Below are 13,706 nucleotides of genomic sequence, written 5' to 3' on the forward strand. Positions count from 1 at the left end.
AATAAAATTAAAATCTCAATCCTACAGTCCACCATTGCCTAAGGGCATTCGTTAGCATTTTCCATCATTTAAAGGCTTCTATAGATGCACAACTTAATAAACAGAGGACTATGAATGCCCGTGTATAGATAAACTTTGCCTATTTGAAAAAGAAAAAACCAAAATAAACATAGGCACACAATTCAGTCCATTTTACAATTTAAGATTCAAAATGCACATTGCACAAGTCATTTTTTAACCCACCTTAGTGACCCAACCAAACGCACAATCAGCTCTCAACAGTATTTTAATCAAGGAAATCCTATATTTAAATCCTCGACAAAGATAAAGTAGAAAGTCTCATGCACAACTCAGGGAGATTGTTACAAGATTAGATAAAGTTAAACAAATAAATAAATCAATTATGGGTTTAACCAAGAAAGATAGAGTAATAAAATAATGGTGGGACTTTTTACCATGGAATATCCAATATATATACAAAGGACATGACCAAAAGACAATTTGTCTTATAGCTTCTTGTTCATTGGAATCTTAGTGGGCTCTCCCCACTCCTTCCAAGACCAAACATCTGATAATGGTTGAACTTTCACATTCAAAATCATTGTCATGAAGACCTCCACCTCAACCATTGTTTGTGGAAATTTTAGCTCAAGCTCGGTTGGGTTTGGTCAAGTCTAACACCCCAATTGGGGCAACAAAATTATGGTACATCTTGATAGTATGACCAAAATGATGCTCACATAATTTTCATACCTTGTAAGAGAAATTGAGCTTAGGCTATGTCACATTAAACCGGCGGGGCACTCTAGGTGTAGGCACAACCACATCACGGCCAGATTTAATCATGCTAAGACGATCCTTTATTGTTGAATCGAACAGCCTGTTTTCTGGATTCTCTGCATAGCAAGCATAATAGCTACTCACGCAGGCATGTGGTACTGCCATGGCAATCCTGGTCTGGTGAATAGTAATAAAAATTGATTTAAGTTAATTGAATAGAGGACTAATAATGATTAAATAATACACAAGTTGATGACATGATGGGAATGTATAGATAAAGAATCAAATAAATTGAGATTGGTCAAATAAGGCTACCAACCATGAGGTATCCAATGATGAATGCAAGGAGTGAAATGGTGGCTGTGAAATTTTGGTACAGTCTGGCGGTCCAAGCAGCCACAACTATGACACAGATGGAGCCGCTGCAGACTCCTGTTAGGAAGCAAATTGCACTGGTTATGTCCGCATCGACAATACGTTCCATTTCTTGCTGCTGAAAGAGTTTCCAAGTGTCTTGTGATGCCCTTACAAAACCTTTCCATATACAGCTATCTGGAAAATGGTTTAAAACAAAGCTAAGTAACATTTCAAAATAAATTAGTCTTAAACAATTGATTAAAAATGCAGTCGTGTGAAACTTAGATGGACTGCATTGACTTTCTGATAATGATGGCACAGTAAATAATTCCGTATTTGTAAAATAATCACATTAAATATTGTGAATTGACTATGATAACTTGCAAAAACAAAAGCATATCACTGATCTTTTAAAATTGATACACAAGCATCATGAAAATCTTAAGAGACCTTCAAGACTACTATACAAAATTGAGAATGACCCTAGAAACACATTTCCTAATTAAATCAAATTAAATTATTTTGACAAAGAAGCAGCATCTAGTAAAGTTCAACTTAAAATGAAATTCCTGCTTTTTGACACAATAAGGAATGTTACTTGTATCTCAATCACACATTGATGCAACTAAAAAATTCAGTCTTTATCATAATCCACATTTAAATGCTATAGATAAGTAGCAGTGAATCATCCAAAGCTTCTAAACCAGTGATCAATTAGCAGCAACTTTTAATTGCATAGCATAATCATATTTATTTTCCCCCTTCAAATAGAACCATTTTTACCGTGAACTATCTATGACACATTAGTAGTTGTCTCTGATTAATCATTCCTGTACTTATACCACATATTGTCCTCTAGGGGTAATGTCATTAGAGTGAAGAAAATTCAGTAGCATAAAAGGATTTTCAGTGACAATACCTGCACATAGGCCCAGCCATTTCCATATCTGAAGATGGAATCCATGATATTGAGACAGCAATGTGCACAAGAAAACATGAACTCGTCTTCTCCCTCAAGCAAATTCAAACCCCGAGCAACAATTCTCAGGGCCTCAATTGCAGGCACAAAGAGAGAGCCTAGACAAGCACTACCAAGATTCAGAGTCATGGCCCTCTGGAAGCAGAACTGAGTATTAGATTGCATTCCCCTGAGATAATACAGAGAAATTACCCTACTCACTGTTAGATTACCAACATTTCTCATTACTTCAGCAGTCCAAAGCAAGCTCAAAACCAATGCAATAATGATCAATGGGGAAAGTAGAAATTCAAAGCTCCAATCACAGCTAAAATCCATAGGGACATCCACAAGAATCCAGCCCCAAGCATCCAATAAACAGGTTGACTCAAACCAGGGAATTTTGAAACAGGTTCAAGTGCTTTCATCAAGATCTTACAACAAAACTTAATTCGCGTTGTGACCCAACAAGCATACAATCCATTGCCAATTGCAAAGGCAATAAAACAGACTCCAATGCCTTCAGTGGCAGGTTTTTGGAAGCAAATAAGGAGAATTCCAGCAGATAGGGACATTACAAAAGAGCTCCATAGTATGAAATGAACCATAAATAGAGGCCATTCCCTGACTGCCTTTTGCCATGCCAATGCAAGAGTAATGCTCAAAAAAGATGCAGCTTCAACTTGTGGCAGATAAAACTGCAACACCCTTTTCTCTTTCGTTTTAATAGATTCTGACGCTTGTATTAGGCCTTGAATTCCCTTGAATATAAGAAAACAACTAACCCAACAGCAGCAACCATGTGCAGAAGGAACAGAAACAGAGATATTCTGTCTGTATAAGCTCTTGAATTCAGTGTTGTCACTGATGGCGGCTGTGCAAAAAGAGAGAGAAACCAAAAAAAAAATACATTTTGACTTGAAAATTAAGCGTAGATTCTATCGCATTCTTTAGTTATACATGAAACTTGAGACGAGAGAAAGTAAGAAAGAGCCAGAAAAATTCAAATTTGCCACCTTTGAACAGAAAATATATAAGCTATTATTTTTTAATCTTATGAAAACTGACTTCTAATTGTACCCATAAGAAAATAGACAAGTTCTTTTGAGATGACAGACAAGAAAAAGGTTCAAAAAAATTTCTCCTTTTGCAGACTATGAAACAATACTTGTAAAATTCAGATAATAAACTTTAAAAAAAAAAATGTATAAATATGTGCTATGACTAGTAAAATACAAACAAGATTTAAAACAAAATTTGTGCAATTTTTAGAAACACCATTGCAAATTTTTGCAATGAAACTTGCAAAGCTACCAAATTCAAAAAATATACCTTTTGTGTAAACTTATGAAAAAAGAAAATTTTATTTAATTAACTTACTTGTGGGGTGGGAGCTGGTGTAGACCGAGGCTGAGCATGAGCGGGCGGAGGAGGAGGAGGCTGAGCATGAGCAGGCCGAGGAGGAGGCTGAGAAGGACGCTGAGATGGAGAGGCAGTTGGAACTCTGGTGGCACTGTTAATAACAATCCTTAAAGGGTTTGATGGATTCAGTCTCTGCATCCTTGAAAGTTGAAATTCTCCATAGTTATTGCTCTCAACCACACGTTCTTGAAAACCCACCTCACCTTTCTCCACATCTTTCATTTCCTCCTCTTCTTTCTCCTCATTCTCTTCTTTCACTTCACCTCCATCACTCTTCTTCTCCTCCACCTAGTACCCCACACACACACACAACTCTTAGCATATGAATAAGCAAAAACCCCATTAAAAATAAAAATAAAAATAAAAATAAATAAAGAATAAATGGATAAAATGATAGTAGCTTTACAGGTTCTGCAGCACCCATCAATGGCAGCTGAGGCTGACGGTAGTAGCGGTGGTGTTGTCTAGAATGTTGTTGAAATCTTTGTGTTTTGTTTGTGCTGTGGCTGATGATATTGATGATGTAGCTGCCTATATTTTTTGTTGGTCAGATAAATCTAGTTTTCACTTGGGGAGCTTTTACATCTTACATCATTTATGTCTCAGCAAAAGAATATGTGAGAGTTTTAGATTAGAACTTAGACCCACACGAGTTGATGGATCAGGAAACACAAACGTGCCTAAAACAGCAAGTTCATCACACGCACCAATGGGTGAAGCTCTGAGCACGTGGAAATAGGAGTCAATTGGGTGTGTTTTGAGAGTTTTGAGGATCATTGTAGTGACAGATTTGGACGGCTAAGATTGATGAATACCAAATGGATCAGATAGGGATATATAGAATTATATATGGTCTTGACCTTTTGCTTAGAAAGGGACAAACATTCACATTGTCACATAGCTCAAGCTTTATCAGCTTTTTTTTTTTCTTCTTGTTTTCATATTTTACAGTTACAGGTCGTGTAAGGCACCATCAAGGACTCAGAGTAAAGTAGTACAAACTAAAACAATCACTATTACTGTTTTTCTTTTTCTGCATTATTTTTTTCTGAGATTTTTTTTCTGCATTATTTTATTAGTATCACTATTAATTATTAGTGCAGTTACTTGTGATTTAAACTCTCAAACTGGAGATTAACTCCACCTTGACCGTTATGTGACTGCCACACCTTCTTAATTGATACATTATTGTCATAGGTTGAAAGTTGTCTTAGAACCTGTTCCTTCTAGGGTGTTTTGACACAATTTATGTGGTACAATATTATCTTAGGGTGTGTTTAGATATCGTTTATTTTACTAAAATTAAAAAATTGTTGCTAAAATTACTGTAAATAAAAGTAAAAGTTAGCTGAAATAATACAGTAAGGTCCATAAATAGTGCCAAAAAGTGCAGTGGAACCCATAAACAGTTGCAAAAATAAGCTGAATAGTGAAATAATTTTACTTTTTCATTTTTATCCAAACACACACTTAGTATTAGATTGGAAATTATATATGAACACCGTGCAGATAAACACATCAAAAATATAAAATTTTTACAAGTTAAGGGGGCAAAAATTGGGGTTCAAGTTTTTAAGAAATAGCTTCACACACATATACACTTAAATTATTTTAGAATAGGATTTCTATTTTGTATTAAAAAAAAATGAAAATTATGGATCTCTTTCTTATAATATACAGTATGAGTTTCACATTACATGTATCTTATTTTTAATGATATGTGTTTTTTTTTTTTTTTCTATTAATAACCTCAGGGTAGGAGGGGACTCGGAGTTTGGGAGGCCATGCCCACAACTTTTTGAAATTCTTATATAACCAAGGAATACTTTTAATAAAATATATGGTTGACTCCAAAAATGTATCCATAATATATACATCTGCTTAAAAAATTTATGTTTTATTTTTTTTAAAAGTTATTTTATCTATTTTTTATAACTACTTTTACGATACACTATCCCAATTTTAATTATAATACATCACATTAAAATATTTTTACTTTAATACTATATTGTGAGAGTGAGAGAGTAGAGGGAAAGTGAAACAAGGAGCCAAGGAGGGAGACAGCATAAAAAAGAGAAATAAAAAAATTTTCATGTTGCTACAATGTTTGTGTATATTTGCATAAACACTGTAACAAGTAAAAAATTTCACATTTCAATTCATGGAATGTAATTTTTTATTTTATTTTATGAATAGCACTATAAAAAGTTATTTTATCTATTTTTTATAACTACTTTTACGATACACTATCCCAATTTTAATTATAATACATCACATTAAAATATTTTTACTTTAATACTATATTGTGAGAGTGAGAGAGTAGAGGGAAAGTGAAACAAGGAGCCAAGGAGGGAGACAGCATAAAAAAGAGAAATAAAAAAATTTTCATGTTGCTACAATGTTTGTGTATATTTGCATAAACACTGTAACAAGTAAAAAATTTCACATTTCAATTCATGGAATGTAATTTTTTATTTTATTTTATGAATAGCACTATTTATTTTGCATCTCAATTTATAATTTTCACTCATTATTACCAGTAACTCATAAAACATTCATATTGAAATTCAGCAATTTCATCAATTCAACAAAACCCCATTTCACCTAGACTTAAATTCCACTTCACCAAAACCTAATTTTAGCAACATACATCAACACATGCCAATCTACCTACCTACCCAGATCAAATTTCAAAAAGCAATCTGCAAAGGATGAGAATCACAATTAACATTCTCCCAAGTATAGTATGTCTTAACACGTGTACACATACGTACGCAGGGCAAAGTAAAAAAATTTACATTTCAATTAATGGAATGTAATTTTTTTTTTTTATTTTATGAATAGCACTATTTATTTTGCATCTCAATTTATAATCTTCACTCATTATTACCAGTAACTCATAAAACTTCCATATTGAAATTCAGCAATTTCATCAATTCAACAAAACCCCATTTCACCTAGACTTAAATTCCACTTCACCAAAACCTAATTTTAGCAACATACATCAACACATGCCAATCTACCTACCTACCCCGATCAAATTCCAAAAAGCAATTTGCAAAGGATGAGAATCACAATTAACATTCTCCCAAGTATAGTATGTCTTAACACGTGTACACACACATACGCCGGGCAAAGTATAAGGAGTGCATTAAGATAGAACTAACCATAGGGTTGTTTGCCACTTCCAACCTAATACTATTTGAATTGGAAAGCTTCCATTTAAAATTTTACAAGTCTATCCTAAACAGTAATTGAAACTTAAAAAATTTTAAATATTACAACTTTGGTGTGGCTTGATTTTTATGGACTATGGTGCTAAAATAATTTTTGAGTTATTACTTATTTTAGCGTCTTTAGTATGAATGCTCTTAAGTTCTAATTACACAGAACTAATGAGAATCTAGCAATATTTTTTGAATTATGTATAACTTCTCTTTCTCTCGATGAACAAAAATATTATTTAGAAATAATTCATACTTCATAGCCTATAAATCCTAGTTTTTTTTTTTTTCTTTTTTTTTTTTGTTCCAAATAAATCCTAGTTCTATATATATATATATGACAGACAATCATGTTAATTAATTGATAAGGCAAGACATGGAGAAAGTATAGAATGAGATGGTGGGCCTGAAACGTCGGATCAGATGACTTGGATCCACCTCAATTTTGTCTTCATGTATCTCTCTTTGGTTGATATATTATACATATTCTAATATAATAATAAAAAATTAATTTGTTTTTAGATTCAACGAAATGATATGACAGGGGATTTAAGTAGGTGGGATTAATGGTCACTTTTTTTTTTTCAATAAAAGAAAAAAAAAATTATTTGTGGACTACAATTTTGTGTTTGGACTTTAGGGTAAAACAGTCTTTAGACTTCTCACTTCTGTCCCTTTTTTCTTCTTCTTTCCCTTCTGTTTTTGAATTCACAAAAACTGAAAGTCGTACAAAAATTTTACATTTAATTTTTTCAGAATATTAGAGGGTGTTGGGAATTGCATTTTAAACAACAATTTTTAGTGTTTAAAAAACATTATATGTATTTTCATACGTTTTTTCATCCACACGTATTTTCAAAAAATACAAATAACGTTACTAGAACAATATTACAAAATGGGACTTATTCATTAGAATAATATGTTTCAATTCAAAGAATATCTAAAGTTACATATATATATATATATATATATATATAATTTGTAAACAAGTTAATAAAATATCAAATTATTAATTATAATTTTTTGATAATATAAATAATCTATTTCATAGTAAAATTTAAACATTATTATTAGCAAATACAAGGTTAGTGAATCTAATTTTTGTAAGTTTACTAATGAAAATCATTATATCTAATTAATTCAAATAATACGATTTTAGTTATAATTTACTTACTAATTAGTATAGACTTGTGAATGGGTAGAAAAATTTAGTCATTGAGTGAACTTTACATGAAAAAAGAATCATTTAATCATGTAGCTCAAGCTTCTTCAACAAGTAGAATGACCAAGCTTGAATATATAATTCTAAACTTTTATGGCTTGTTTGGAAGTTTAGAGAGGGAGGAGAGTAGAGGAGAGTAGAGGGAAGGTGAGTAGTGGGGAGGAGAGTAGAGGAAAATGATTCCCCTCCACCTTGTTTGGATGTTTTTAAAATTAGTAAGGGGGAAGGGAGTAATTAGCCATTTCCCTTGTGTAATTTTGTTAATATAATAAGGGTAAATTAGGTAATTTACTTGGTCAATAGTTTATGTACTCTACTCTCCCTCCAAATCTCTCCAATTTGGGGGAATTAAAAATGGGGGGCTAGAGGGAGTTGAAACCCCTCCAAATCCCTCCCCCTCGTTCCTTAAAAAACTTCCAAACAAGGTAATTAGATTACTCTCCCTCCCTCTACTCTACTTCCCCTCCTTTTTTAAACATCCAAACAGGCCATTAATACTCAACAAGACTTGGCTCTTTTACAATCCTAATATTGATAAATTGTATTATGATACTTCTGATAGATATAATAAAATTTTAATCTATGATGTCTATTCTATGATGATTACTCTTATCATTATGCGAAGACAATTGATTTTTGGTATAAACAAATTCAATCATTAGATCTATTATTAGACGGCAAAAAACTTTATGAATTATGCTAATTGATACACAACCAGACCGGATTTTATATGAAGTGTTCTGTAACTCTATCAGTCCATCTATCTCCCAGCTTCACTATTTGGTTTTTTCCCCCTCTTTCTTCTTCTTCTTCTCGATTTTACTCCTTGTACAATTCAATTAACCTATATAGTCTTACATAAACTACAGCAGACTATAAAACAGGAAAATAGGGGGTCAGAAGGATCATTTTCTTCAGATATTTCCCACGGTGGAGTTTTATCAGTTTATCCATGAAAGAAGAGTAAAAAAATGAATTATGGGCTCTAAGAAATTTTTTTCTTAATTGTTTTTTTTTTTTTTGAAACTAATTTTATAAATTTTCATAATAAATAGTATGTTCTACCATCAAGAATTCAAGACATAATAACATAGAATTCAAAAATTTTACATATTTCAAAATTTTTATATAAATTTAATTTTTTTAAATCATTTAAGTTTCCATCCTAAAAATTAGGGGTGTAATCGGTTCGGTTCGGTCGGTTTTTTTAGTTTTGGCCAACCGAAACCGAAATTTTCGGTTTGTGAAATTCTCAACCGAAACCGGCCGAAATAATTAGAAATCAATCGGTTTCGGTGGTATTTCGGTTTCCATCGGTTTCGGTCGGTTTTCGGTTAAGCACATGGGCTATCTATTTTTCCAAAACTCTAAGTTAACATCACAGTCACAAAAGGAAAATAACAACTCAACATCACATTTTTTCAATAAGGAAAAAACAACTCAACATCAGATTCACAAAAAAATAGCATTGATTCAAAACCCACAGAAAAAAATAGCATTGATTCAAAACCCAAAATACAAAAAAGAGAGGGTTATCAAGAAATTAAAAAGAGACTAGAGAAGGTCACCGTGAGAATGAAAAGATCAACTCGCGTGGGGAGGCCGGTGTGTGAAGGCCGGCATGTGGAGGCAGCAGCAGAGGCGTGAGGCTTGAGGGAGATGGAGGCGTGAGGGGTGAGGGTGATGAGGGAGATGGAGGCTTGAGGCGTGAGGGCGATGAGGGCGATGAGCCGATGAGGGAGATGGAGGCCGGCGTGCGTGAGGGAGATGGAGGCGTGAGGGAAATGAGGGAGATGGAGGATTTTATTTTCAGATGAGGGCGTGTAATGTAAGTGGGGTAGGTAGGGTAAGGGTTTTTATTTTTTTTATTTACAATTAGTTTTTGTTAACTTAATTAATTTAGTTAATTAGTTTAATTTTAGTTAATTAATATAGATTATCTAATGGGCAATGGGCAGTGGGCTTCTTTCTGGGCTTCTTTCAAAAAAATAAAAAAAAGGGATAGTGGCTTAAGCCAAGCCCACGTTTACACACTTAATATTACATATATTTAATATAAACTATAATATAATAATATATAATAATATGTTATGGCAGCAGTAAATAATTCCGTATTTTGTAAAATAATCACATTAAATATTGTGAATTGACTATGATAACTTGCAAAAACAAAGCATATCACTGATCTTTTAAAAATTAATACACAAGCATCATGAAAATCTTAAGAGACTTCAAGACTACTATATAAAATTGAGAATGACCCTAGAAACACATTTCCTAATTAAATCAAATTAAATTATTTTGACAAAGAAGCAGCATCTAGTAAAGTTCAACTTAAAATGAAATTCCTGCTTTTTGACACAATAAGGAATGTTACTTGTATCTCAATCACCACATTGATGCAACTAAAAAATTCAGTCTTTATCATAATCCACATTTAAATGCTATAGATAAGTAGCTGTGAATCATCCAAAGCTTCTAAACCAGTGATCAATTAGCAGCAACTTTTAATTGCATAGCATAATCATATTTATTTTCCCCCTTCAAATAGAACCATTTTTACCGTGAACTATCTATGACACATTAGTAGTTGTCTCTGATTAATCATTCCTGTACTTATACCACATATTGTCCTCTAGGGGTAATGTCATTAGAGTGAAGAAAATTCAGTAGCATAAAAGGATTTTCAGTGACAATACCTGCACATAGGCCCAGCCATTTCCATATCTGAAGATGGAATCCATGATATTGAGACAGCAATGTGCACAAGAAAACATGAACTCATCTTCTCCCTCAAGCAAATTCAAACCCGAGCAACAATTCTCAGGGCCTCAATTGCAGGCACAAAGAGAGAGCCTAGACAAGCACTACCAAGATTCAGAGTCATGGCCCTCTGGAAGCAGAACTGAGTATTAGATTGCATTCCCCTGAGATAATACAGAGAAATTACCCTACTCACTGTTAGATTACCAACATTTCTCATTACTTCAGCAGTCCAAAGCAAGCTCAAAACCAATGCAATAATGATCAATGGGGAAAGTAGAAATTCAAAGCTCCAATCACAGCTAAAATCCATAGGGACATCCACAAGAATCCAGCCCCAAGCATCCAATAAACAGGTTGACTCAAACCAGGGATTTGAAAACAGGTTCAAGTGCTTTCATCAAGATCTTACAACAAAACTTAATTCGGTTGTGACCCAAACAAGCATACAATCCATTGCCAATTGCAAAGGCAATAAAACAGACTCCAATGCCTTCAGGGCAGGTTTTTGGAAGCAAATAAGGAGAATTCCAGCAGATAGGGACATTACAAAAGCTCCATAGTATGAAATGAACCAAAATAGAGGCCATTCCCTGACTGCCTTTTGCCATGCCAATGCAAGAGTAATGCTCAAAAAAGATGCAGCTTCAACTTGTGGCAGATAAAACTGCAACACCCTTTTTCTTTCGTTTTAATAGATTCTGACGCTTGTATTAGGCCTTGATTCCCTTGAATATAAGAAAAAAACTAACCCAACAGCAGCAACCATGTGCAGAAGGAACAGAAACAAGATATTCTGTCTGTATAAGCTCTTGAATTCAGTGTTGTCACTGATGGCGGCTGTGCAAAAGAGAGAGAAACCAAAAAAAAAATCACATTTCTTGACTTGAAAATTAAGCATAGATTCTATCGCATTCTTTAGTTATACATGAAACTTGAGACGAGAGAAAGTAAGAAAGAGCCAGAAAAATTCAAATTGCCACCTTGTGAACAGAAAATATAAGCTATTATTTTTTAATCTTATGAAAACTGACTTCTAATTGTACCCATAAGAAAATAGACAAGTTCTTTTGAGATGACAGACAAGAAAAAGGTTCAAAAAAATTCTCCTTTTGCGACTATGAAACAATACTTGTAAAATTCAGATAATAAACTTTAAAAAAAATATGTATAAATATGTGCTATGACTAGTAAATACAAACAAGATTTAAAACAAAATTTGTGCAATTTTTAGAAAACACCTTGCAAATTTTGCAATGAAACTTGCAAAGCTACCAAATTCAAAAAATATACCTTTTGTGTAAACTTATGAAAAAAGAGAAATTTTATTTAATTAACTTACTTGTGGGTGGGAGCTGGTGTAGACCGAGGCTGAGCATGAGCGGGCGGAGGAGGAGGAGGCTGAGCATGAGCAGGCCGAGGAGGAGGCTGAGAAGGACGCTGAGATGGAGAGGCAGTTGGAACTCTGGTGGCACTGTTAATAACAATCCTTAAAGGGTTTGATGGATTCAGTCTCTGCATCCTTGAAAGTGAAATTCTCCATGTTATTGCTCTCAACCACACGTTCTTGAAAACCCACCTCACTTTCTCCACATCTTTCATTTCCTCCTCTTCTTTCTCCTCATCTCTTCTTTCACTTCACCTCCATCACTCTTCTCTCCTCCACCTAGTACCCCACACACACACACAACTCTTAGCACATGAATAAGCAAAAACCCCATTAAAATAAAAATAAAAATAAAAATAAATAAAGAATAAATGGATAAAATGATAGTAGCTTTACAGGTTCTGCAGCACCCATCAATGGCAGCTGAGGCTGACGGTAGTAGCGGTGGTGTTGTCTAGAATGTTGTTGAAATCTTGTGTTTTGTTTGTGCTGTGGCTGATGATATTGATGATGTAGCTGCCTATATTTTTTGTTGGTCAGATAAATCTAGTTTTCACTTGGGGAGCTTTTACATCTTACATCATTTATGTCTCAGCAAAAGAATATGTGAGAGTTTTAGATTAGAACTTAGACCCACACGAGTTGATGGATCAGGAAACACAAACGTGCCTAAAACAGCAAGTTCATCACACGCACCAATGGGTGAAGCTCTGAGCACGTGGAAATAGGAGTAATTGGGTGTGTTTTGAGAGTTTTGAGGATCATTGTAGTGACAGGATTTGGACGGCTAAGATTGATGATACCAAATGGATCAGATAGGGATATATAGAATTATATATGGTCTTGACCTTTTGCTTAGAAAGGGACAAACATTCACATTGTCACATAGCTCAAGCTTTATCAGCTTTTTTTTTTTTTCTTGTTTTCATATTTTACAGTTACAGGTCGTGTAAGGCACCATCAAGGACTCAGGAGTAAAGTAGTACAAACTAAAACAATCACTATTACTGTTTTTCTTTTTCTGCATTATTTTTTCTGAGATTTTTTTCTGCATTATTATTAGTATCACTATTAATTATTAGTGCAGTTACTTGTGATTTAAACTTTCAAACTGGAGATTAACTCCACCTTGACCGTTATGTGACTGCCACACCTTCTTGATTGATACATTATTGTCATAGGTTGAAAGTTGTCTTAGAGACTGTTCCTTTCTAGGGTGTTTTGACGCAATTTATGTGGTAAATATTATTTAGGTTGTGTTTAGATATCGTTTATTTTTACGAAATTAAAAATTGTTGCTAAAATTACTGTAAATAAAGTAAAAGTTAGCTGAAATAAGTACAGTAGGTCCATAAATAGTGCCAAAAAGTGCAGTTGAACCCATAAAGCAGTTGCAAAAATAAGCTGAATAGTGAAATAATTTTACTTTTTCATTTTTATCCAAACACACACTTAGTATTAGATTGGAAATTATATATGAACACCGTGCTAGATAATACACATCAAAAATATAAAATTTTTACGAGTTAAGGGGGCAAAAATTGGGGTTCAAGTTTTTAAGAATAGCTTCACACACATATACACTTAAATTAT

At 33.5% G+C, this 13,706-nt stretch overlaps 1 protein-coding gene and 1 pseudogene across 1 annotated transcript; both read right to left on the reverse strand.

Moving 5' to 3' along the window:
* Positions 1 to 375: 375 nt before the first annotated feature.
* On the reverse strand, positions 376 to 4,136 carry LOC111988606 (uncharacterized). The gene is given in 7 exon segments (XM_065773092.1): positions 376 to 957; positions 1,100 to 1,328; positions 2,052 to 2,394; positions 2,397 to 2,873; positions 2,876 to 2,969; positions 3,476 to 3,805; positions 3,924 to 4,136. Coding segments are annotated over 7 exon segments (1,671 nt in total). The 5' UTR covers positions 3,942 to 4,136; the 3' UTR covers positions 376 to 777.
* Positions 4,137 to 10,235: 6,099 nt separating this feature from the next.
* On the reverse strand, positions 10,236 to 12,792 carry LOC136067381 (uncharacterized; annotated as a pseudogene).
* Between the last annotated feature and the right edge of the window lie 914 nt (positions 12,793 to 13,706).

This window comes from Quercus suber, unplaced genomic scaffold (genome assembly GCF_002906115.3).
Source record: "Quercus suber isolate HL8 unplaced genomic scaffold, Cork oak 2.0 scaffold_69, whole genome shotgun sequence".
Taxonomy (NCBI): domain Eukaryota; kingdom Viridiplantae; phylum Streptophyta; class Magnoliopsida; order Fagales; family Fagaceae; genus Quercus; species Quercus suber.